Source organism: Pempheris klunzingeri, chromosome 3, assembly GCF_042242105.1.
Source record: "Pempheris klunzingeri isolate RE-2024b chromosome 3, fPemKlu1.hap1, whole genome shotgun sequence".
NCBI lineage: Eukaryota > Metazoa > Chordata > Actinopteri > Acropomatiformes > Pempheridae > Pempheris > Pempheris klunzingeri.
In genome coordinates, this window is record NC_092014.1 from 25894310 (window position 1) to 25920287 (window position 25978).

The 25978-nt window shown below is 46.1% G+C and overlaps 3 protein-coding genes across 3 annotated transcripts; 2 read left to right on the top strand and 1 right to left on the bottom strand.

Moving 5' to 3' along the window:
- The first annotated feature begins 3526 nt into the window (after positions 1 to 3526).
- Positions 3527 to 11020, top strand: LOC139199309 (E3 SUMO-protein ligase CBX4-like). Its single transcript, XM_070828357.1, has 5 exons — positions 3527 to 3807; positions 4001 to 4044; positions 4553 to 4618; positions 6581 to 6647; positions 8277 to 11020. The coding sequence occupies exons 1-5, from the start codon at positions 3739 to 3741 to the stop codon at positions 9747 to 9749; spliced, it is 1719 nt and encodes a 572-aa protein (XP_070684458.1). The 5' UTR covers positions 3527 to 3738; the 3' UTR covers positions 9750 to 11020.
- Positions 11021 to 16298: 5278 nt separating this feature from the next.
- Positions 16299 to 19430, top strand: cbx8b (chromobox homolog 8b). The gene is made up of 5 exons (XM_070856613.1): positions 16299 to 16442; positions 16559 to 16602; positions 16826 to 16891; positions 16991 to 17057; positions 17832 to 19430. The coding sequence occupies exons 1-5, from the start codon at positions 16374 to 16376 to the stop codon at positions 18711 to 18713; spliced, it is 1128 nt and encodes a 375-aa protein (XP_070712714.1). The 5' UTR covers positions 16299 to 16373; the 3' UTR covers positions 18714 to 19430.
- Positions 19431 to 20669: 1239 nt separating this feature from the next.
- Positions 20670 to 24007, bottom strand: c3h17orf67 (chromosome 3 C17orf67 homolog). Its single transcript, XM_070828432.1, has 4 exons — positions 23928 to 24007; positions 22665 to 22765; positions 21646 to 21782; positions 20670 to 20874 (listed from the first exon to the last, which is right to left on the bottom strand). The coding sequence occupies exons 1-3, from the start codon at positions 23980 to 23982 to the stop codon at positions 21666 to 21668; spliced, it is 273 nt and encodes a 90-aa protein (XP_070684533.1). The 5' UTR covers positions 23983 to 24007; the 3' UTR covers positions 20670 to 20874; positions 21646 to 21665.
- Positions 24008 to 25978: the final 1971 nt, after the last annotated feature.

Below are 25978 nucleotides of genomic sequence, written 5' to 3' on the forward strand. Positions count from 1 at the left end.
CATAGAAGCTTCATACTCTGAATAAAGTCTGTCTTTCTGATTTGGAACTACATGTCCCTGTTTCTGCTTTCCTTATGCACTCTTATTAATCACATCTTCTCCACTGGACGTTGTTTCAGGACACCTCGTCTCCCCTGCACCACCACCCCCCCTCTTTCCTCTGCTGTCATTCGATCTGCAGCCTGGCGCTGTGACGCAGACACAGCGTCACTTCTTCCTACGTGGAAATGTCATCTTCATCAGATGTCCTCACTCACAGTGGCGTCATCGGATCCACAGACCCAAGTGTTTGGGTCAGAGAACATCGGCTCTCTGCTCGCCTGCTGCTCGGCTCCTCTCTGAGCCTGACACTGTGACCGTGTATATGTATGTGTGTGAGGGGTGCTCTCTGGTGCACTGAACCCTCCTCTGACAGACGGTTTGAACTTTTTTAAAAGAGGCAAAAACTGCTCTGCTTGTTTCACTGCACCTTCCAGACGTGTCAGCCCCCTTTCCTCCCTTCACCATGCCACCGTTCCTCAGGAGAGGCCACACACTGGAGTCATTAGTCTTATCTCACCAGTGAAGATGTAAAGTTCTCTCAGTGAAGACTGAATACACGACAGCAAACAATTCCCCAAGAGCCACAGATGGGAAAAGAAAAATGTTCTAAATGATGAATACCGTTGTGATCTATTTCTCTTTATAATATTAATCCCAGGGTATACATGTAAAAGGGTTTATAGCTACATTCTCTACGCTCACAGTGACCTGTAAAATAATCCCCTTCTCTGTAATTCCCTGTGCTTCGCTCCTGCCACACGTGCTGGTTCTGCTGAGGGGAAGTGGTCATCTGTTCAGTGTGTCAGCTCACCTGCACGTCACCAATTACAGAGTAAAGCTGCTTCTGTGTTTGCTTTCTGTTTGCTTGCTTGTCTTGTCGGTGCTTTATTCCTCATGCTGACTGAAATGTGAGTGACAGAATGCTGCACTGAAACAGCTGGAGGAACCCCGCGTCCTCCCATGTCTCCCTGCGTGTGGACAGTGTGGACGCTCTTCCGCTCTCCGCGCGCTGCTGTCGCTCAGGTGAACTTTTCTGTTGCGCCATTAACAACATGCGCACGTGCCGCGTCACATTCCATCCGCCCCAGGAGCACGTGCGGTTTTCCCAAAGCTCTTGGATTTAGACTGAAGTGTCGATGGAGCGACTGTGTGTTAACCTTTAGCATCGCTGCTTTGATAGAACCCGTGTTCATTCTAAACACCTTATCTGATGCTGTTATCTGTGTGTGACACCGTCCTGCTGTGTGTGTGTGTGTGTGTGTGTGTGTGACAGAGAGAGAGAGAGAGAGAGGGTGGCAGCAGGGCACCGGTGACATTTGGACGGTCGCATGCTAAAAGCCTTACTGAGAGGACTCCCTTCCATTAACCCCCCCCGCATCTATCTGCCCACTGCGTTTCTTCTGCTCGCCGTTAATTTAGGAGTGACGCAGCTGAATTAGCAGACTGCGCGCGTGGCGCCGTGCCCTCGTGCGTGCGTGCGCGTCGAAGCTGCCGCGAGAGAGGGAGTCAGGTGAAGGGTGCTGGCTGCGCGCTGGTGCGGCCGTCCGTGTGCACATGAAGCGCCACTTGACGCACATAAACAAGCGTGAATGTGCAGTGGTGGCTTATTTCGTGCGATATTTCGTTTGCACGCATCGCCTTATAAGGAGAGACAGTCGTGCCTGGCTGCAATAGGCCGAGCCGGGAACCCTGCACCTTAACCCGTTCGCTGCTGAATTTTATTTGGTCTGGCAGCACGAAACAATGCACCAAGGGCTTCACGGACAATTTAACGTTTTTATTTCGAATGCAACACACGGAGAATGTGTCCGTGCTGTGAGAATAAGTTTAATGAATCACATTAACAGCCGGACACACGAGCCCTCGGCAGTGAACATCTGGATGTGTGATTATAATTCTCTCTTTGTATGTCACTCTTTTTTTTTTTTTTTTTAAATCTTCACTTAAGTGCAACCGTGTGCCGTTTCCACACCAAACTGTGGGTTCGATGCCAGAGGTCTGTGTGTCCCCTCACCGTCGGGCCTAAGCTGGTTCATACCGGGAGTCATGTCTGCGCGCTCTCCGTGCCAAGTGATAACAGGACCGGCTGGTGCTTGTCCTGTCGGGGCTCCGCTCTCAGAAATAACCCTGTTGGAGTCCAAGCCGGCAGGTTAGAGGATGCTGACCTACATCAGCAGACACACAACCAGGGGCCATCTTCTAAGACTAGAAAATCCTCGCGACAGAGCGCCATCTGAAATGTCATCTCTTTGTGTGACCTTGACGTGCGCATTGCCGTGCGCATGGCAGCGGCCCGCTACTTTAACTCTACACAGGCGAGGATTCACGCCACATTATCACCCAGCACAGGCGGCTCTAGCCCATAATATGTGAGCATCAGGGGAATTTGTTTTCCTATTTCACGAGGATTACCCTTTAACATACGGGGCCTGGTTACCAGTGGCCAACAGGCTGCGGGCTGGACGTCGGCTGGGCCTGTCGGCTGTGTTCAGGTGGAAGAATTCGTTTTGTGGCGTCGCAGCCTGTTTAATTAAGACAAGTAAACCCATCTGCGTCACGTGCCCCAGCCCAAAAAAATCATTTTGGATATCTGTGTGCGCGCCGAAGGAGTGACCCCCCCCCCCCCAAAAAAAAAAGAAAAAAAACGAGATGTGTTGGGGCTGAAAACACTAAATGAAGCCGCAGGCCTCGTGGTGCTGCTACATCTGCACTGATGAGCAGCACACCCAGGCCAGCGGGTTCTGGATCTGTCCTCTTTCACAGCACCCTCTTGCAGCCGGAGCTCGCTTCACACGCCGCGACACCGGAGGAAAGCGTGGTGCGTTCACGGTCTTATCACAGCTCGCACTTTGGAGAACCGCAGTCACGCTTTTTATTTGTCGCCGTCGACTTGCTTGAGCACTGAGCAGTAGATTGAATGTTACGCACAGATAATATCTGTGGTGCCCTGAGCCATATGTAGCCAGACAGGCTTTTCTCCAGAATAACACAGAGTCTCAGAGGAGGTACAATTGGAACCATTGGGTTTTTATCTTGGGTTTATGCAAAGCAAAGAAGAAGTGTGCGCAGTGTGTTGGTTGGTGCTTTGATAAGCTACGTACCAGCAGACACGTTTATGCAGATGGTGACTAAAGATTGATAAGAAGTTCATATACATGTGAATAATAATGTATTAAATTCATTAATTAATTTATAGGGTCCAACCAATAATATCATTCACTCTTGTAGGCTGCAGCCAGTTGTTGCCATGGTTTCCACACTCCTCACTAACTGTCATACTTCAGTGTTTCAGCTTTCATAGAAAAGTTGGACTCCTCACCCTTCCTAAATATTGCCATGTTTGTTACAGATTGTTCATGCGCCACCAAAGTCGTGATTGCACTTTTTCCGACCACAATTGAATGCAGCAGGGGAACTACCCCCGCCCCCATTACCTCCCCTTCGTCTGACGTCACACCAACGGCTATTTGCATGAAGTGTTTTCTAGCTGCAGCTCCAAGTCGCCTGCAGAAAGGGTCTCTCCGAGGGGGAACGCGAGAGAAGAGACGCAGTGAGAAGACGAGGAGGAGGGGGGGCCTCTTGTGTTTCCCAGCAGAGGAACAGCAGGAAAAAACGGAGCGAAAGCGAGGATAAGGTGTTGGATAGCTAAAGCAGGGGGGGAAAAAATCAGAAAAGCTTCTGCTCTTGTGTCAGAAAATGGAGCTACCCGCCGCGGGAGAGCACGTCTTTGCGGTGGAGAGCATCGAGAAGAAGCGCAGCAGAAAGGTTTGTGACAAGAGCGCCGAAGGATATTTCTGCACGCGGAGAGGAAGATCATTTCCTTCCCTCCACCTCCTCACGGACTACATGTGTTGTTGTTTTTCTGTGAAATCGTTTCTAATAAGACAGCGCAGTGCACAGTGCATTTTGCTGCGTAAAGTAACGTAGCGCTGAATCTCCCGTTTCTCTCCCTTCGCAGGGGAGGGTTGAGTATCTGGTCAAGTGGCGAGGATGGTCCCCAAAGTAAGTCCCGTTTTTAAACGTGAGGTTATTCCAAATGACAACACAACATTCAAAAGAGAAGTGTGTGCGAGCGTGGGCGCGCAAATGGGCGGTTGCGCGTTCTTGCTGTGGCCGCCTGATGTGTTGTCCCCGATGATGGATGTGGTGTTACAATGTATGCAATCCCCAGTGTGCCAATTAAAGGAAGACGTGTCTATTATTGTAACCCGTGTTAAAGAAATGCCCGTATATCTACAGTTGAAGGGAGGCTGTGCCAGCGCGTCCCACCCCGCCCACACACACGGTACAGCCGTGCGTAAAAGTTACTCGTGATTTATTACACGTGCATCTACAGGGAGTGCGAGTGTCTCAGCGTGTTTACACGTAAACATTCCTGCAAATATGAGCCGAAGCAGGACTTAGAAGTCCAGGTTTAGGCCAGGGTTTTGGTGCAGAAATCACCTTCTGTCCGCAGCTACTGTTTGACAGGCCAGTGTGTCCCCACTGCTCACGTCTCCTCTCTCAATAGGTACAACACGTGGGAACCAGAGGAAAACATCCTGGACCCAAGACTGCTTGATGCTTTTCAAGACAGGTAAGTTTAGAGTGCTGAGGTTCTCAAAGTAAATAACTCAAACAGGTTTAAATTCACAGTTTCCTACATTTCTACTTCTTCATACAATGCATCAAGTGTTTGGTTTATTACAGTCTTATTAATAATAATTTCAGGCTGATAAACTGTCCACATAAAGGTGCAGGAATCCAGTGCCTGGGTGGTTTGGATTAGGATTAACAGTGGTGTCATCAGAGGGTCAGGCAGGGGTTAAACTCAGGTCAGGGTTACCAGAGCAACCTCTGACACTCATACATTTTGTCACCTGATAGTTACTTCAGTGTGGGCATCAGGTTATCGTGTTAAAGTGCTACCTGCTACCCACCATTTAGTCACCAGGTGTACTTGTGAAACTGTCCACAGGAAATGGCAACCAGTTAGATTACCCAGTAAACCAATACTTATTCATCATGCAAAATAATAAACCTAACAAAACAGAAGGTATTTTTGGCTAATTGTTAATTCAGCACATTGGTTATTTTTCAGACTTTACTCATGTGCATTATTCTTTCTCCTTCCACAAATTTTGAATAATTTGTGTTTGATGTGTTTTTTTCTTCCACAAAAAATCAACTGTGTAGTTAAGTTTGGTCAAAATGGCATCTACTCTTTGAAAAATACAGAAACAGTGAAGATGCAAATATAGTTAATTTCAAAAAGTGGAAGTGTGAGACCCAGCATCTCCTGCTTCGCTGGTTCCAAATCACACTCGTGTACGTTACATGCCGGACCTTCATTGGCCTCTAAACCAGTTGCGATGTCACTGTTCTGCTCACCTTAAACTCAGACATGAAAGTTCTGAGAAACTTTCCTCCTTCAGCAGATGAATGTGAGAAGATCCTCACAGTGTCCAACTCTGCACACACATCGTTCTGCACAGTGAGGCTCAAACATCACAGTGACGGTGCAACAAGACCAACTAATTTTTGAGAAGTGGGGACTTTAAATGATCTTTTTTAAATCTGCTGATGAGGCGGTGGAAAGACGAGAGGAAGTAAAGATTAAATTGAGCAACTGAACTATTAAATAGGAACTAAATAGTGCTCAGTAATAGTTGTAAATCTTGGGTGCACACACTATCTCTCCATCAGTAAAGGATCATGGTTTCCAAAGTGGGCTACCATAGTGAAATTAACTGCTTAGCTAATTAGTCTGTTGAGTGACTGACCCGACAGGAGCTCGACATGAAGGACAGTGTGATTGAATTTCTTAAATGCACGGTGTTTTAAACTGTCTCTGGCTTTTCTCTCGGCCTCTCTCAGCCCAAGCTCACAGCAACCTCTCAGGCACAGGTCACACGTTAAAGCAAAACATCGACATCACTCGGCGTCTGTTTTTGCAATTACCTCTGTCTCTGTAAAGAGGAGAGATTTTATTGAAACTAATTGCGTGTCTCTCCGGGGAGCCAAATCGTCTGAATGCCAGGCTATGAAAATACACTGAGTTGTCGTCATTGTAATTAGATGTGAGGGAGGAGGGTGGGGGAGGGGACTGACATCACTTCTGTCTGCGGTATTGAGTTACTGCCTCGGAGAGACTTGCATGGAGACTGAGGAAAGGCAGAGCAGGGCTGGCCTTTGTCTTCTACTGTGGATACAGACACCACATGGGATGTTGAGTGTTGTTTAGGGTGGAAGAAGTCTTATTTGTAGCCAGGTTAAGTTTTTGCATCAGTTAAGGGTGTGTGTGTATTAAACAACCAGGAGAGGTGAGGTCACTGTGAACAGGTAAATGCACGATGATGAAATAAAAGTGCTGCTGTAGGCTGTGTTGAATGAATTTCACTTTGCATCAGAATGAAAGTGTAACTTCAACCTGTAACATGGGCTCAGTGTTTTCTAACTGAGCCAAAGGAGGACACCCGTGACGTTGTGTTGCCAGGCAACGGCGACTCATCTCTGTGAGATGGTTTTACTGATTGGCTCCTGTTTTCCGCTACTGCAGGGAGCGTCAAGAGCAGCTGATGGGATATCGAAAGAGAGGACCCAAGCCCAAGCACCTTCTAGTTCAGGTGAGAAGATAATACTTTACTCGATCATTTGTTAAAGGAAATGATGACATTTTCATGCATAATTCGCTTGTAAATCCCAGGAGGCGGTATAGAAAATACGTTTTTTCTGGTGAAATAAGATGCAGATTTAAAGGGGTAGACCAGAGATTTAACATTATACCTCCATAAAGGTGGGGACTCACAAGAGGCAGATTTTTAGAAATAACGGTTAAAATTTAAGTAGCAAAAGGCTGAGATAGTCTGAGCTAGACCCTAGACCCCCACTCCCCACCCCCTTCAACTGTGATGAGATCTCCATGTGCAAAAACAGTGGGATGTACCTTTAACTTAGGTGTTGGGAGTGGTGCACTGAAGCGTGGATTTATAACAATAATTATGGAAGGGAATATTATTTCCATTGAATTTTATAGGGACCAGTTCCCTGACCTAACAGTTGTAGCTAAATGACTGTGCGCCGTACATTAGGCGCATCAATCACTGGTCCAAAAGGCCAGGAGAACCCCTGAGAGAAGTGTTTTTGTTCCTCTCAGGGGGGTGTTGGTGGTAACACATGGGATAAAGTCAGTGACAGGACACAAAGCAGCCAGTGACATTCCTCCGAGCTGAGGTCACAGCCACGGGAGATACTTTGAAATGTCACTCTGATGGCCAGGCCAGTGGCTCAGAGAGTCGCACAAGAACTGTAGGAGGGCTGTGTGAACATGGACGAAGGCCTCTGAAATAAACTGTGTGCTCATTGGGGCCTCAGAAGAGCCCCTTCACACATTCCTAGCACAGTTTGTTCAGTGCAACTCAAGGGCCCCACTGAACCCTATGTTTTGTTGTAGCCTGACAGAGACACATGTATAGATACTGTAGACAGTTTACCCATTAATCATCAGGGTTCCCTCTCTAATTCAAATGTAGCATTCCCTGACTCTTCCATGACCTATAAATATAATATGGCTGGCAAAAAATCATTTTAAACACACTTAAAGTTATAGGTTTGAGACTCGGGTCCTCAAGGTTTCATGTAATCATGACCAATCAGAACGCGCTTGAAGCTGGAAACATTACAAAAAAGACTGGTTTGGTGATGGTAAATTGGTAAATGGTCTGTATTTGTATAGCGCCTTTCTAGTTATTTCAACTACTCAAAGCGCTTTACATGACATCCTCATTCACCCATTCACACATCAATCATACAGGAGAAATGTAATTTGGAGGAGACTGTTCTTTCACTCTGAACACTCTGAAGCCATGCTTCAGGAGCAAGTTGGGGTTCAGTGTCTTGCTCAAGGACACTTCGACATGTTGACCCATAGGAGCTGGGGATCGAACCCCCGACCTTCTGATTGAGGGACGACCCACTCTACCACTGAGCCACAGCCGTGTATGGTGAATCATACTATTTTTGTTTTTTAAATTAGAAGCGCAAAATCCTCAATTTTTCCAAGACTTGCCCCAATAACTTATTGAATTCCCTGACTTTCCCCGTCTAGAATAGACTTTTCTTAGGTCAAAGACTGCACCAAGTGATGTCCTTTACTTCGAACACCTACAGGAATTCCTGAATACTTTATGTCATATTGATGGAGTTGTATGTTATTGTGCTTTTTGAATAACTCAAATTACTGTCTGGTCTCACAGGTTCCTTCCTTTGCACGAAGATCCAGTATTCTTGCTGACCTTCACGAGGCGTCCCTGGACGAGGACAGCTGTGAGAAGACCAGCTCTATTCAGATGCTGCGTCCCCAGGGCCAGCAGTACCAGCTGAACAGCAAGAAGCACCACCAGTACCAGCCGCTGTGCAGGGAGCGCGAGGCTGAGCAACAGGCCAACGGCAAGAAGTTCTTCTATCAGCTCAACAGCAAGAAGCACCACCATTACCAGCCGGACCTCAAAGTGCATGAGCCCCTATTCACTAAACCCCGTGAGGTAAAAGCTCCAGAGCTTTCTAACAAAGGGTACAACCTTCCCCCAGTGCTGCAGCAAAAGTGGGTCCGGGACAAGGACTCTGGCTGTCTGACCAAAGTCAAGGATATCACCATGGAGCTGACGAAGCTTCCCGTAGACCTCAACAGCCACAAAGAGCCGGAGAGGGTAAAGCCTAAAGACGAGGCTTCACCACAGTCTAATGGTGTTAGCAACAGCAAGCTAAAGATCGTGAAGAACAAAAACAAGAACGGGCGGATTGTTATTGTCATGAGCAAGTACATGGAAAACGGAATGCAAGCGGCTAAGATTAAAAACGGTGATTCTGAAACTGCTGAAAAGGCGCCACAAAGACCTGACAACAGCGTGGAGAACCACCTCGAGAAGATGAAACTTGTCAAGAAGCTCGGCCTCATGAACGGATTTGCGAAAAACCCCAAAGACAAATCAACTGTTCCCGGTTCTGGATTTAACGGAGATTGCCCCACAGAAAAGGAACAGTCCCCCAAAATGGAGCCAACTGTGACGGAACAGGATAAACATGTTGAGGTCAGGGGTCGGGGGCAGCTTCCAGCGGATCAGCCTTTACAATTGACAACCAAGCCTAATCTGCTCTCCCTGCCTTTGGATGGGGCAGTTCCCTCCCCACTGGACAAAAGCGGAGGCCAAGGTGGATCTCAAGGACTAAAGCGACACTTCTCTGACACAGGCGGCGAGGAGCGTGGGTGTAGTAAGAGGTTTTTGAGCTCAAGGAGTATCAGTGCTCCGAACACAGGATCTTCGGACGCCCAAAGCATCAGCACGCACCAAAATGGACACCAGAGTCACACTGGACTCCAAGACTGTGGGTATGCTGACCAAGAGGAGCCCATGGACTTGAGCATTGTCAAGTCCAGGCCTAAAGCCGCCCCGGAGGCTGAAACACACACACAGGCTGAAACTCTCACAGCAGCTGAAACACACAGACAAGCTGACACACACACACCAATGGACTCACAGACAGAGACTCAGACTGAAACACAGAAAACTACTGAGGAGGAGGAAGCCACTTCATTGTCTCTTTCTGACCACGAAAAGAGAAAAGAGGAGATGTTTCCGTCTTTCCAGCCTTTCCTTGGGAATATAGTGATTACAGACATTACTACAAACTGCCTCACAGTCACATTTAAGGAATACGTAACAGTGTAACCGAAGTGGCCACAGGCTGCTGAAGTGTATAAATGTACATTAGATATATTTGTATTTTCAGATGCTTGAATGTACAAATGGACCCTTGACGTTGTTTTCTTTTTGTAAAGTTCATTATAACAAAAAAAAAAATCCTTTATTGCGTTATTTGCATATTTCTTCTTCTAAGCTCTGCCTGTTGTCATTTCTAGAGATGTTATCACATGCAGTACTTAATTTCAGCTGTTTCAAGTTTAGTTTAAAAACAGAATTTGGTCAAACAAATGCCAGAACTTTAGCTGAAGATGCACTTATCTCTTGTAAATACCCTTCACTTTTCTATGGATGTAATTTGATTGTACACTCAACTGTCTGCATCTCAGATAATGCTCAGCAAATGTAGGCTATATGGAGAATTTTGTAAGGAAGAAAAATTATATTGAAACATGGTAAATACACTGTGTCTGTGTGTGTGCGTGCAAGTGTATGTGTGATGGTGTGTGTGAACAGATGGACAGATTTAAACAAGAATGCATGCTGCGTGGACAGATAATGCCATTAGGCGTGCTTAAACAAGCAGAAAAGGTAAAGTGAAGCGCCTCTCTGTCACTAAAAGTGATTTGCATTGTTGAAAGGGAAAATGGGTTTGTTTTTTTTTTACATGAGAGATGACTAATGGTTCATGTCTGATACTTGCTCCTTTCATTTGACCTCTGCTCAAAGGTGATGTGTTTTTGGAGTTGTGCATCTCGAGATGTGAAAGTGAGCACAAGTCACTTCCATTAAGACCGTCAGTACACAACCCTGTGACTATTTATTTTACGTTTGCAGCAGCGCCGTGACTAAAAGCGCTTTTTTCATTTGATGAATGATATCAGTCACAAATCTGTGCTAACACCAGCCACTTGAGCTGAGTAATCCAACAGATTAGGGCCACTGGCCAGGTGCTCCATGATTCACTTCAAGTTTCCATTCCCAGGCACCCTGAAATGTTCTGCGTGGGGATGAATGGGCTTGTCTTGGTGTCATATCGTGAGTAACTATTGCAACAAAGGGGCGATTAAGAGTATGTAAAAGCACACATTCAGGTCGTCAGATCCGTCTCCATGTGTCATATATGGCCCAGTCCTTTTTTAGAAACCCCCTCCAGCACTATGTGATCTGAGGTGCGTTGAACTGCTCTGTGAGGACGCTGATCAGATGCACTTTTGATGTTTTGTGTGCAGACTTTAAAAAAAAAAATGAAGGCTTCCAATGAAACGATTTGCAATAATAAAATGGTTAGCAAGTGGTACATGTGTGGAGTGTGTTTCTTTTATACTGACAATGCTCAGAAATACAGAACCCTGGAGGTCGGTGTTCTGCATCACGTGTGAATGGAAGCCCCCCTCTGTCAGTGTGATGGAGGAACACACCCTCCTCTGTCAGTGTGATGGAGGAACACACCCTCCTCTGTCAGTGTGATGGAGGAACACACCCTCCTCATCATTATGATCACAACCATCGTTAAGAGAAACTCTCAAAATAATGACTTGGTATTTAAAAATACTGTGAGACCTTCTCAAAATGATTTTGAAAAAATCTCATTATAATAACTTATTGGATCTTTTTACCACCACATTAATTGGCCTCCACCTGTAACCTTCACACGGAGAATCAAAGATTTTACTCGTTAAGGGCGGCAGCTGTAATGCTCTTAAATGTCTAACCTTACCTCAGACCATTCCAAATCTGTACATGGCTCTATTTGTGGCTGTGTGTGTGTGTGTGTGTGTGTGTGTGTGTGTGTGTGTGCGTGTGTGTGGGCCATGAGGATTATTACAGTTTATTTTCAGATGCCCTGTGCGGCTCAGGTCAGGCCTGCTCTGCTGCAGCTCATTCACTCGTGCAACACTCACAACGAACGAGCAGCTTAATTCAGGCCAAAATAAGACTAGCTCCTCAGGTGTGCCTCCTATGAAATATTCCTGTTTTATTGATAAACCAACGCAGCTTTGATATTAGTCGCTTAAAGCTCATCATTTTTGAGGCGAACAGCTGTTCGTGTGTGGAATAAACCCTCCTCACAGCAGGAGGGAGCAGCTTTCTCTGAAGGACCTGCAGGTTCTTCTCTAAAGGCTACATGTGTCTCCTGTTTTGTCACACCGGAGCAGACAGACAGGTGCCGCTTCTCTGAATCATCACTGGAGGATGAGCAGATCTGCTGGCTCCCACCAATGAAGCGTCTGGCTGATGGGAGCGCATCACTAGTCTTGTACTTGGACACAAACGACGAGAAGAGGCGGCATCTCTCATGCACCCATTTTAACCCAGCCCGCCTAGAAAGCTGCTTTCTCCGCTCGTCAGTGTGAAAGTGAACGTGAATGTGCGCCTCGACGGAGAAAATGGCTGTCCTCTCATCCACTTTCTCTCTTCACCGTCTCTCTCTGGAGCCTCGCAGCTGCTGCACCTCTGTTCCAGCTGAGGAGCCGCGGAGGGTTTCTTAAAGACGTTATTTCATTCGAGCATCAAATAACTTCTTTGCTGTAGGCAAACCAAAATGCTAAACTCCGATCAAGTGTTTTTTTTTATCCGATAAATGAAACAAGAAGTGTGTGACATGACGTAAAGACAGTGATCCGCCCTCCTGTCTTCCTCTCTCTGCCACCTCATGGGCCTGTGGACCTGTGGAGCCGCAAACCCACTGCTGCTTTCCACAATCACTGATATATTTAGGGTGAGATCTCTGGAAGACTGGCGCTCCTGTCAGGGACACAGTGTCACTGCTGTCCTCACAGCCCCCCCCCCCCCAGCAGGCCCGCGGGTTCATGCCGCACTCACACGCACACTAAAATTAATGTGCAGATTCTAAACTGCTTCACAGATTTCCACATCACATGGAATAAGGATGGGCACTTAAATAGTCTGCGTTTCCCCAATAACAGTCTTTCATACGTCCTGCATCCGTGATTTAATTAGAACTGGTGCTCTAACTCAGTCATTTTAACAGGGACTGGACAAAAAACAGAGAATTCTGTTTAAGATTACCCAAAAAAAAAAAAAAAAACGTACACCGTTTACACAGAAATCTCCTTTATTTTGTAGGAATTAACGTATTTTGTAAAAGAAAAAGAATCCTTGTCATAAAACCACCATCTACAGTTTGGGGGACAGTAAATATTCATTTCAAAACCATCGTTTTACTGCAGCTTCTTCAAACCCCGACATCAAGCCTCCACACCTCCAGTAATAATCTGCTGCAGAGGAACAGGTGAATAGAGCGGAACACTGTGTGTGTGTGTGTGTGTGGGCCTGCACATAAATACTACACCCTACAGCAGACTGTGAAGGGTGACAGACTGGGTGACACACCCACGGGTGACTGCTGCACCACAGCGGGCCTGCGCTCATCATCTGCAGTGTTCACTGGTCGAAATCGACCACCTGAGCCCCCCCCCCACCTGCACAGCCTACCTGTGGGGAGCTGAGGATTTGTAGCCTAGCCTGCAGAGGGCAGGTTCGGAAAGAGAAAACTGTAAATTCTTTACATAATGCACCTTTAGATTCGCTCAGCCCGTTTCCAGGTTTTAACGGGATGAGGTGACATGGAGGTAATCTCACGGAGGTGGTGGTGGTGGTGGTGGTGGTGGGGGGGGGGGACCTGCAGAGAAGCCAAAGAGAGGAACACCTTTTAATTTCAGAGCTGGTTTTCCACCCTGATCGCCACACACCTGAACTGCTGTCATTACCCCACCTCTCAACACAATCCCGACCAAGTTGGCAGCTCTGACTGAACGAGTGCCCTCCCTATCTTTCTCCTTCCATATTATTGCCTTTTCCATGCCAGTGCCTCGGTGGCGGCCACGGGTTTCTCGGCTGTGCGCACCAGAAGCCCGCGTCTTGCCCGGATACAAGCCAACCAATGGTGTTTAAACGGCGGCAGCGCTGCTGCACTGCAGGCGCGCCGAGACCAATCGCATCCAGAGGTTGAGGTGCGCCCGTCCTCTCCGTCCGTCTGTCTGTCTGTCTGCGCTGAGTGCTGCTGCTCCGGAGGCAAGACAGGGAGGACAGAAAAAAGCAGCGCAATCACGAAGTAGGCAACATCCTAAAATCACATTCTAATTAGGCACCCGCCGTCCCTCATTAAAGATTCGATACTCCGTGGCTTCCAGCGGGTTATGAGCCTTAAAAGATCCCCACAGCAAATAGCACGATGCTAAACCTTCACAAAATGTGGATATCTTCCCAAAAAATCAAATGTTTAGTAAGATGAGTTCAGGTGGATTGTGGCTCCACCTCTAATGGAAGGAAACAGAGGAAGGAACAAAGAGCGGTGACACAGAGTTCTCCCCATCACATGAACAGCTGATGAGCAGATCACTGCCGTTTGCTTTGGATTAGTTTGAGGTGATTCACCTTCACCAGAAACTAATGAGAAGGACAACAGATGGAATAGTAAATGGCCTCAGTGGGAACGATCACCGCAGCTGCACACTTCATTAATGGATCATTTCATACTTTCTTCTTCCTGGAGAATGTCAGTGTCTTAAAGGATTAATCTGTGGAGCAGGCTGTGGGAGACATTGTTGGAAAGTCTAAGTTGTTTGAATGAAGTCCTTTTTTTTTTTTTTACGTTTCTTACCATCTCAGGTTTCATCTGGCTGAAGACTTGATGATTTACTGAAAAGGCGAATTTCATTTAATCCTCCTGACAAAGTAGGATTGAAATGATGAGGGACTGTCTAACCCCTGGACTGAGAGGATCTCCACACAGCAGGCCTAAGTGAAAAAGCAGAGACACGGAATAAATCCATGTTATTTAAAGAGGCTAATATCGAGTTGAATATTTATGCATTAGTTTAAACAAAAATAATAACTAATTATGCTTTGCAAGAGTCTACACGCATTTAGGCCCACATTTTTTTCGCAGAGGATTTTTTTTTTTGTCTCAACGATATTTTAAACCGGATGTGACTCTCGCTTTATTTTTTTTATTTTGTCTTCCTATAATCTATTTTGGCCGAATCGTTTATTTCTCCTTTGGACAAATGGAAACAGTCTGAATCCAGATGAGTGAAAAATCTAATGTTCAAAAACCAGTCCTCAGTCACCGGCTCGTCCACTATTAAATACGGTGCTTTTTCTGTTCTCTATTTAAATCACGTTACTGAATGAATGAATAATGAATCATTTAAAATTCTCTCACCTCAGACAATTTAAGTAAGATCTACTCTCGTGAATTATATTTTGTAGTTAAGTTATTTGACACCACCCCGTTTGAATTCCGTAACTTCCGATTTAATCTGTTGCCAAATTATTCAAATTATTATTATTACTATTATTATCATTATTATTTATTCTTTAAATTACAATTCGTTATTTTGTTATTGTCGCCTACATCGTAGCTTTGTTAAACTATTTCCCCTTAAACTTTTTGGTCTTTATTTCCTATCATAAAAATGCGGGCTGCCTGTCGGCCTGAGCAACACTGGTCTGATGTATGAGACAGCGGCGTCACTGTGACTATCACTGGTCTGCTTTTCTTACATTCTCCATTAGGATTTATAGGAGAGGAATTATTTCGGTAGATCAAAATTTTACGGATTAAGACACAAATATTTTCTTTTCCCTGGTGTTTATTTTGTGGACTACAGAGCGGACCAAATGGAAGTCAATGGCTGCAGATTATTTCACCGGACACAACAACAAAAACAGGGCAGCGTAAAAGCTCGGAGTGGTTTAGAGACCACAGAGCCACGTGTTTCTGAACAGATCAGTTATATAGAGGGGGGGGGGGGGGGTTACACCTGTCGGACCCGTGCCATCACGCAGAGAATATGAAAAGCTTTCTTGGCAGAGCTGATCCTCTGTGGGCCGCACCAACACCTTCACACACACCAGAGTCATTGAACGTCTCAGTGGTCAGAGACCGAAGTCCCACGCGGTGTTAATTTTTTCCCCAAATTGACTCTGAATCCACTACAGGTCTTTGATTTTAATGAAACTACAAAGTGCCATAACTACAGAGCAGACGGCCCATAAATACGGTGCTGAGCCGGTAAGGAGCGTTCAGGTGAAGTGATGAGAATCCGAACAGAGAGACACTCCGGACAAACGGAACTAACTGATCAGATGATACAGAGGGAACGTGGACTAGTGGACCCCCCCAGCCCCCCCCCCCCCCCCCCACCCCAGCACCAGCTGACAGCAGTGAGGGAGAAGCAGGCTGTCTCTCGCTCTGTCTGTCGCTCTGTCTGTCGCTCTGCCGCACTAATCACTCCGCTCTGTTATTTCCTGCTTCAGAGCAGCGAACGCGGACACTTTTCACACCACGTGCATTTTTGAATATGTCGCCTAACTTGCGCGAAATGATTCACTGTGCGCGCGGGGAAAGAACCCTTCCATTTCCTCCCCCCGTAAGAATTCACAGAGGAGCACGCTCCTCCCCTCACTTAGCAACCCGAGCACGTAGCAACGGCTCGACCAATGGGCGGTCTTTCCGAGGTTCCACCGACTGCCGTTCCCTAGCAACGCCGTAAAAAAACTGCGCTGACGTCCATTCTGTTCGGGAGTATTATGGTCTGTCGGGAATTCAGAGTGGCTGGGACTGGAGAAAAATATCTGCTCTGCTAACGTTAGCTAACGGGAGGTAGCACCGGAGTAAACATGGAGCTGTCTGCCGTCGGGGAGAGGGTGTTCGCCGCCGAGTCTATCATCAAGCGGAGGATTAGGAAGGTAGGCGCGGGGTGGAACGTCGGCGTGTCCTTCTCTGCCACAGCGGAGGGATATAATGATGATAATAGTCCTGTGAGCTAATGAAGTAATGTGTGTTTGTTTCTGATGGCATGCAGGGTCGGATTGAATACCTTGTGAAATGGAAGGGCTGGTCTCCCAAGTAAGTGCTGCTACATTATTGTGTTTCTTGCACGTCCCTAGCCCGCGGCGGGGCTGTCCGCCGTCTGCTGGCTCGGCTCGGCTCGGCTCGCCTGTCGTTAGCTCGCCTTAGCTAGCGAGATTAAAACTGAGGTGTAACGTTATAGCGCGATGGAGATTTGTAGCTCGCAGGCTAGCGTGGCCGTGTCCGCTTCCCCGACCTCACTTCACGCTCTGACCCGCAGATACAGCACCTGGGAGCCGGAGGAGAACATCCTGGACTCCCGCCTGTTTGCCGCTTTCGAGCAGAGGTAAGATGTCCGGGCTGGCCTTCCTGGGCACCACCGCTGAATGTTAACATGCCCAGTAAATCCACTGGTGGTGACACTCTAAAATGTGTTTGATCACAGGGAGCGAGAAAGGGAGCTGTACGGGCCCAAAAAGAGAGGACCGAAGCCCAAGACGTTTCTGCTCAAGGTGCAGTCCGCTGCCAGCTGTTTCTTTACTGCTTATTTCAGATATTAGCAGTTGATTGTATTTCATCTTAAAAGCTCCTTGCTATGATGCTAGTTGTGCATATTCAGAGCAGACTGTGTGAGCTAATGAGGGACTGTTTTGGAACACCTGGACCAACAGGCAGCTTAGAGTCCTGCATCTTTTTGGTGAAGTCCGTTTTTAGTACCGGATCCGGTTCATGTGGAGAGAAAAGCAAAGAGGTTTCAGCTTTTCAGGACAACCAACCGTGGAAATTGCTTAATGAGCGAAAGATTATCTTCAACTAATTAGCAGAGTCTCCGCTGACAGGGCTGTTGTGGAACTTCTCTAATAAAAAAAAAAAAAAAAAAAACTACGGTGGCCCAGCAGATTGCTGTAGTTAATGTTGTAACTTCTGAGTATGTGTTAATCACATGTGTTACACCTTTTTAAAATGTTCTGTGTGTTGAGTGGAATGATGAGTGTCGGGCACCGCAGTGATCCTCAGGCCTCTTCCACAGGAGACATGCTGACATGTGACATCAGGGACAGTACAGGTGTGAATGATCAAATGAACGATGGTTGAATTCTAATTAGCTTCAGCTATTGTTCATGTTGCCTCCCTGTGAGACTCACAGCTTCTGCTATGAGCAGTCAAAAATCCTGCAGTGGAAAAGGCCTTTAAGTCAACAAAGAAATAAAAAAAATGGAACGGTGCAGTTCTTTTGTATAATTCTGAGTGATCATTTTCCTCTCACTTTCTCACCTTTCTAATAGGCTCAGGCTAAAGTTAAAGCGAAGTCCTATGAGTTCAGGGGAGAGGCAGTCCGTGGGATGCACATAACCTACCCAACCCCAGAACCGGTTGTCACCCCCAGGGCCAGAGAGGGCCTAAGGGCCGTTGTTCCCACCATCTTCCCACCAGGTACCGTCAACCGCGGAGAGAGCGTACGTGTCCGGCCACCAGAGCTCAGCACCCGTGAGCACCCGCCTTCCCTTCAGCAGACCTGTCCGGACAGACTCATCCATGTACCCAAAAAAAGAGGGCCGAAGCCTAAGCCCCGCTTCAAGGACAGCAGCTGCAGCCCTGCGGTCTCCGAGCCGCACAAGAGGAGAGCAGAGGAGCAGATGAGCCACATCCCCCACAAACTGGCTAAGCTCCAGGGGGGTGAGGAGATGAGGCTTGTCAAAGTGGCCCACAGACATCCAGAGAACCACGGTCACAGTCATAAACACCACCATCACCACCACCACCACTACCACCACCATCCTCACCACGCGCACAACCGGGGACTGTCCGCTGGAAGTTCCTACAAGCAGTTCTACAGCTCAGACCGCAGCCCGCATCCGCACAGAACGGACATGGACTCACACAGGACTAAGGACGGCTCCAGCTACCTGGCCCCAGCACACTTCAAGCACCAGTCCAAACTGAGCCAGAGCCTGAGCCGCCCCGCGGAGCTTCCACAGATGGAAAAGCCTTACTTCTTGGACAGGCCGTCGCCGACCAGGCTTGACGCTGACCTGGATGAAGTGACATGGAGGCCGTCTCTCGGCAACGTGGAAAAGGTCCTGGTGACGGATGTGACCACCAACTTCCTGACCGTCACCATCAAGGAAAGCAGCACTTCGAAAGGTTTCTTCAAAGACAAAAGATGATCGCTTGACTGATTTCTTTCTGCTGTGCTTTGCTTTCTCTGACTTGCATCAGAGTCGTTCAGAAGTTTATAAGACATAGTTTGACAGTTAGGCAAAGCTTTTTTGTATGTAATGTATAAAAGCAAATTACATAATGTGCATATGTGTGTGTATATATTATAAAGTTGGACATCTGTTTAATGTATTGACCAAATCAGATGAAGTCCATTTCACATCTTGCATTGGCTAAACATGACTGTTTCCTTTGCAGCTGCTGGCTACTTTCTGTACAGAGCCTGTTAATTTTACTAAATTGCAATTGTAACTAACTAGAATGTATTTTTGTCACTTAAATATCTTTCAGCCGGAGCAGAAGTGAGGCAAGGCCCAGATATTAAATCAGTCTGTGGATTGAATATATGTATAATTTGACCTGATTAGAATGAATACACCCTGTCCAACAGGGGAAATATTTAAAAAATGCTCAAGCACTTTGAATTCAAAAGTATTAAGAAATAATCAGTGTGTGTTGCTGAGACCGATTATGTCTCCGAGTTTGTAATGTCTCTAACATTTCTAATTGTAAGATAAATGAATAAAGTCAACACGGATTTGTGCATATAACTACATTTTACCATTAACATAGTATATTTTACATTTTCATAGAAAACCTTCATGAAGCTTTAATGAAATGAGATCATTTCACCTTTGGTGTCAAATTGCTTTTTAGAGCTTTTCAATAAATCCTTTGAATTTTCTCCTTTCACTGTATTGAACTGATTTATTGTTGCTTTGTCCCGTTTTGAATTAAATTTGCAGCCAATTCATGAGCTCACACATGAAACAGTAGATTTTATCAGAACCTTGTAGTAGTTAGGCCTTCAAGCCTCCTCACTTCTGGCGGCTGTGGCCTCAATTTCTGTTCCAGGTCATTGGGACGTGTATGAAAAAAAGCGTTATTTGGAGGCCAAATAGAGAGCCGTGCTGATCACAGTGGAAGGCAGAGAGGCCGAAAGCGCGTCACCTAATTTAGCGGCTCCTCCAGACGGGCCCGCTGCAGCAGCTCCTCCAGGCTGCAGCAGCTCCTCCAGACGGGCCCGCTGCAGCAGCTCCTCCAGGCTGCAGCAGCTCCTCCAGACGGGCCCGCTGCAGCAGCTCCTCCAGGCTGCAGCAGCTCCTCCAGACGGGCCCGCTGCAGCAGCTCCTCCAGGCTGCAGCAGCTCCTCCAGACGGGCCCGCTGCAGCAGCTCCTCCAGACGGGCCCGCTGCAGCAGCTCCTCCAGACGGGCCCGCTGCAGCAGCTCAGGAAACACGGAGAAGGCCCGTGGATTGTACACGGTGCTGCATGCTGCGTGTCGTTTTTAAAAGGCCCTTTGAGTCATTGAATAAATGACAATATTGTCTAAACTGTTATTATCAGAGGCCCCACAGCTGTGCTCTGGTTTATTCCGATTGTTTTATTCGATTTTTCTCAATTCAGAGCAAGGGATCGTTTTATGTAGGCTACCTGTTTAATGGGTGTTTCCACAGGGATGAGAAATATCATGAGCAACATAGGCAAACATCGGGTTGAATTGACTTTTGAAATGTACATTTCCAACAGGCTTATTTGGTCTTCTGAACAGAGGCCTGTGCTCGCCGCTCCACTGCCCTATCCCCCCCCCCCCCCGGGCCTGCTTCTGTATATTAAAATGTTTGTGTGCTTGAACCAATTAGATCTCGCAGCGCTGTTCTGGTCTCAAGTTATTTAAGGGCACAAACAGGAGGAATAGAAATGTTTTTCTCGCTCAGCTGTCCGCCAACAAACGGACAACCTCACACACACTGTCAGTACACACACACTGTCAGTACACACACACCGGATCCGTGCTGGCTTTTTCCGTGGGAGTGGGCCGATAGTTCAGCCTAGAATGATAATATTAATATAATATAGTAATAATCATAACACCAGAATAGGCCCTCATGCATTTATTGGTGATGAATACATTTCACTCTGTAATGAGACAATGAGGTACAATTAAGAAAATAAATGCACAAACTACTGATAACAGTAAACTACACAGTAGGGTTACATGTATGACCATGAATTCATTCACATGGTCATATTCCAGGAGAGGGGTGGGGGTCCATCTCTTTTCATTGTCGTCGATGTTGAGTCCATGTTGTCACTCCTGGTCTTTTACTGTGAAGAGAAAAAGGGGAGGAACAGTTCAAACGTTGGAAAACGAGTCTTCAATGATCTCACAGGTCACAGCATCACTGAGACAGACCAGAAAACCCCCCAGTGAGGGTGTGTGTGAATATCTTGGTGTTTGAAAAGAATTCTTAAATATTTCAGTTCCTTTTAGTGTATAATAAGGTATGATTGAGTAACATTCCCAAAAGATTTGAAACAACCGCTGAGCTTTTACTCTCTGGTTTCTTTTTTGTGTGTAAACACAATGCTGTAAAATGTGTTAATGTGTGTTAACAGAGCTGACAGAGCTCTATTCAAAACACCCCGGCGGTTGGAAATAACTCTGAAATATGCGCTTCTTAAACCAGTCTGAGTTTAAAATGAATCAACAGTGTTGAAAATATTATTTGATATGAGCCTTTCACAGGTTTCTGAGGTTTCCTGCTGTGCCAAACACTTGTGATAAAATCACAAAACAGAGGAAGAGAGATAACACGACAGCAGTGAGAAATTACCAACTCCAAAATAATTCTGCATGAAAAAGAGAGAGGCTAACACCATCCTCATCAGATGAGAAGGCTTTACTCGGGCCTTGTGATTGTGTCCTTTTCAAATGTGTCAAATGAATCACTCCAACCTTGGGAAAAGGATCAGGCCCTGAGAATAAGTCACAGTTCAATTAAAACTGATGCACATGTTGCTGTGTATCTGCATAGTGTTGCATTCATGCACAGTGTTGCATTTGGGGTTGAAGTGAAAGTGGAGACTTATGGTGACCTCCGCCATCATCTCCATCATCAGACGGGGTATCCATAGTTCCTGTCACAGCGGGGATAGCAGTGGGGGTTCAGCCAGTTCTCCATGTTGGTCTCCTGGGCCCTCTGATCCAGAGCCTGCATGTGGAGCAGGTGCTCCTGTGGGGTAAACAAGGTGGAAAAGGCCGAGGTGTAGTCAGGTGGAAATAAAAGAAAAGAAACAACACAAGAGAGCTGATGAATCTGGATCCGGTTTGCTACCCACATTTGCACAAATGAAACTGAAAGCTTGAAGCGGGGGGGGGGGATGACTGAGCCACGGTACTGACTCAGAACTGTTCAGTTCTCTGCTTTACATTTTGGCACCACCACAGGCCCAATAACCGGCACAACGAGCAGAGCTAAGCAGTGCGTCATGCGTGGACTTGTACACTGGTGAATGGATGCATTCAAAGCATCACAAACGTTTTTTGTAATACTTGTGTTTCTCTATCGATTAATACTGGTAGTTTGCCTTTCTGATTTAACACATTTAGAAAAGCGAATAAATTAATTATAAAATTATGAAAATATGCATTTTTAAAAAATATTGAGATGAGATGTGTGTAAACAAATAATTTTGTATAAACTCAATGAACACTCACAATGAAGTAACTTTATCTCTCCCACCCCACCCCCATCATTTGTGTCTAAACAGACAATTAACACTTAATGACATGAAGGGATGTAATATAGCTGCGATCATGTCTTCATGAGCAATTAAAACCAGGTTTCAACCCTACATGTGGATAAAAACAATCCATCAATAAATGAAATCCATCATTGTGTTTGTAATGTTAATTCAGCAGTAATGGATGCTTCATATGAGGAATTATTGTTGTTGACAAACCCATTCATTAGCACTTACACTTACAGTTAATACAGTGTATTCTGCTTGATGGTTAATTTGGTGCTTAGAAATGCTGAATAATGTGTTAGCCACAAAGCTATGTGATCAATAGCGTCCACCTTGTATCTCTGATGTGTCTGAATGAACTTTACCCTCATTGGCTCATCAGGGTGGCCGGCCTTCGCTGGCCGCTCCTGCCTCTTGCTGCGGAGCAGCTGCTTAGCGAAGCTCTCCTTGATGATAGGGTTGGCATCTGAGGGACAGAGGAAGATAAGAGTTCGACTGCACAGAGATCACATGTTAACTTTTAAATGTTGTGAAGCACACATCCAGTTCTGCTGCTGCTGCTGCTGCTGGGAGAGAGAAGTTCCAGTAACGTTGATATAATGCACACGAAAGAGATAAAAGAATAGGATAATGATCTTATTGTAACCATGTATGTGTGTGTGTGTGTGTGTGTGTGTGTGTGTGTGTGTGTGTTAGCAATTTCCTCTATTCTTACTTCCTCTTTCTAGGAGACTCAGGAAGCAGGACTGTCTGCTCAGAGTTTAATATCTGCCTGAGTTATTTTGTTTTTTCTGCGAACACAACAGCTGTTTGCTTGCTGGCTGGGTGTTGGCTAATCAGAGTTAACATTCCTCTCACTGAAAGCTGCGTTCAGACCCGTGAATAACTCTCTCACCACTATCTGCTGCTGGTGAGCTGTGGCTGACCTGATCTGTTTAGCTAGCCCATGTGAGGTTGTTTATTCGCCATCGCAAGCCCCAAGGGAGCTGCTCACACACACACACACACACACACACACACACTGGCCTCTGCAGAGCGAGGGCTCTCTGTCTCCCTCTCTGACCCAGGCCTGTATTAGGAGGCAGGGCATTTGGTGGAAGGTAACAAAGTGCCCATTCATGCTCCTCACTCCCCAGGGAGCCCGGCCCAGGCAGCACGTGACCCCAGCAGGCGGCCAGGCTGGCTCTCTCTTCCCGTCCAGCCAGAGGGAGCTGCTGTGGATGAACTCAACTCTGTTAACACAAGACTGAGGCAGCAGCAGCAGCAGCTGCCACAGCAACGTGGCAACACACTCTCACACCTTATCCAGTCAGCTCATTAAAAAAAAAAAAAAAAGACGTAGACTTAGAATGTAAAGGTTTGTGCAATTTCATTTTCTGTTTAAGTCAAGAATGTATGCTGGAATTAAATCACGCGTGGAAATGTAATACAAGGAGTTGCAAAAAATAGCTGTAAAGATGCACTAAATTCACATCCCTATCTGACGTAACTGTCCTAAAGCACCAACTTAATCCTTGCTGTAAATTTAAACTGCTGGAAAAACATTATTCTTTTGATTGAAAAGTCAGCCCATAATTCTCTGTGGCCAGCTGCCGCTCTCCCCAGGAAAGTCCCCGAGAGTTTCCTACCTGTGTGGATGGTCAGCAGGACCAGGCAGAGCAAAAACACCACCAGCTTCTTCATCTTCTTCACCTTTCTCCTGCCTGAGCCTTCTCTGCTGTGAGGTCCAGACCAGAGTCCAGGGGGCATAAAGCGGGGGATTCTCCTCCTCTTCCTCCTCCTCTTCCTCTTCCTGCAGCCACATACTGTCACATACCTGCTCATGTTACCGAGGAGGTGTTTGAAATAAGTCACGGTTAGTGATGATGCATTTACTTACAGAAAGAAACTATTCATACCTATATATCAACTTTTAACCTTGATTCTAATCTATTCCAGTTTTCTCAGTCACTGTACAGGCTCTGCTATCATTCATCAGCTGTATCAAATGTTTTACTGAGGATTTAGATGTAGTGAGGGCCTTTGTTGTTACAATCATCATTGCTGTTGATTCGTTGTTTTTTGTAGGTTGCCTGTTTTTTGGGTTTGTTAGTTTTTACTGGTTCCCTTTCACCTTGGATTGTAATTACATCATCGTTTTACATTATGATGTAAAATGTACTTGTGTGGATCCCAGGAGGAGGAGGGACTACTCTGGTAGTGGCTAATGGGGGTTGACATTAATTACTTAATTAATAAATACCCCCTCATGTCACAGCTCCAAAGATGCAGAATTATTAGTGTGGAGGAACAGTTAGAGTCCTGTGGGGGCACCCCCAGGTATGAGGCGGTGAAGCAAGTAGCAGGCTGTCCACTAGGTGGCGATGCAGACACAGTTTTAGAGACAGGGGGTGTTTGAGAGGCAGCTACACCTTCACAATAAATAGGAAGATTCTTCAGGGAGATTCAGCAGGGGGATGTTGATATGATCCACTGTTTGAGAATATTTCATATTTGTAAATGAACATGATAATGATAATGTAGAAGTCAACAAAACATGTTATTTGAAATGTGTGTGTGTGTGTCTGTCTGTCTGTCTGTCTGTCTGTCTGTCTGTCTGTCTATATACAGTTAAGCCCGAAATTATTCATACCCCTGGCAAGTTTTGACTTAAAGTTATTTTTATTCAACCAACAGGCTTCTCCCAGAAGATTATAAGACGATGTACAAGAGGCATAATTGTGGAAAAAAAATATTTCTCAGCTTTTATTTACATTTGAACAAAAAGTGGCATGTCCAAAATGATTCATACCCTTCTCTATAATCAATAGAAAAGCCTTTATTGGCTATTACAGCAATCAAACGCTTCCTATAATTGCTGACCAGCTTTTTGCACGTCTCACTGGTAATTTTGCCCATTCATCTTTAACGATGAGCTCCAACTCTTTCAGGTTGGAGGCTCTCCTTGCCATCACCCTGATCTTTAGCTCCCTCCACAGATTCTCAATTGGATTCAAGTCAGGACTCTGGCTGGGCTACTGCAAAACGTTAATGTTTTTGTCCGCTAACCATTTCTTCACCACTTTTGCTCTGTGCTTTGGGTTGTTGTTGTGCTGAAATGTCCACTGGTGCCCAAGGCCAAGTTTCTCTGCAGACTAATTGATGTTGTTGTTGAGAATCTGGATGTATTGCTCTTTTTTCATGGTGTTGCTCTTTTTTCATGGTGCCGTTTACTGTGATTAGGTTCCCTGGTCCATTGGCTGAAGAACACCCCCAAAGCATTAGGTTCCCACCACCATGCTTGACAGTGGGGATGGTGTTCTTAGGGTTGAAGGCTTCTCCTTTTTTACGCCAAATGAAGGACACATCATTGTGGCCAAACAATTCAATTTTTGTTTCATCTGACCATAAAACAGAAGACCAGAAGTCTTCTTCTTTGTCCAGATGAGCATTTGTAAAGGCCAAGCGGGCTTTTGTGTGCCTTATCTGGAGAAGTGGCGTCCTCCTTGGTCTGCGTCCGTGGAACCCAGCAGTGTGCAGGGTCCGTTGGACTGTCTGCCTTGAGACGCTGCCACCAGCGGAGCCCAGATTCACCAGGATGGCCTTGGTGGTGATCCTGGGATTCTTTTTCACCTCTCTCACTATCCTCCTGGCCAGCACAGGTGTCACTGTTGGCTTCTGACCACGTCCTCTGAGATTT

Bases quoted from the DNA above. Each gene is read 5' to 3' on its own strand.
- LOC139199309 (XM_070828357.1), top strand. From the start codon at position 3,739: ATGGAGCTACCCGCCGCGGGAGAGCACGTCTTTGCGGTGGAGAGCATC. The intron at 4,619-6,580 runs GTAAGTTTAGAG...CCGCTACTGCAG, and splicing joins CTTGATGCTTTTCAAGACAG to GGAGCGTCAAGAGCAGCTGA. The intron at 6,648-8,276 runs GTGAGAAGATAA...CTGGTCTCACAG, and splicing joins CCAAGCACCTTCTAGTTCAG to GTTCCTTCCTTTGCACGAAG.
- cbx8b (XM_070856613.1), top strand. From the start codon at position 16,374: ATGGAGCTGTCTGCCGTCGGGGAGAGGGTGTTCGCCGCCGAGTCTATC. The intron at 16,892-16,990 runs GTAAGATGTCCG...GTTTGATCACAG, and splicing joins TTTGCCGCTTTCGAGCAGAG to GGAGCGAGAAAGGGAGCTGT. The intron at 17,058-17,831 runs GTGCAGTCCGCT...CCTTTCTAATAG, and splicing joins CCAAGACGTTTCTGCTCAAG to GCTCAGGCTAAAGTTAAAGC.
- c3h17orf67 (XM_070828432.1), bottom strand. From the start codon at position 23,982: ATGAAGAAGCTGGTGGTGTTTTTGCTCTGCCTGGTCCTGCTGACCATC. The intron at 22,766-23,927 runs GTAGGAAACTCT...TCTGTCCCTCAG, and splicing joins CCTGCTGACCATCCACACAG to ATGCCAACCCTATCATCAAG. The intron at 21,783-22,664 runs GTAAAGTTCATT...TTTACCCCACAG, and splicing joins ACCCTGATGAGCCAATGAGG to GAGCACCTGCTCCACATGCA.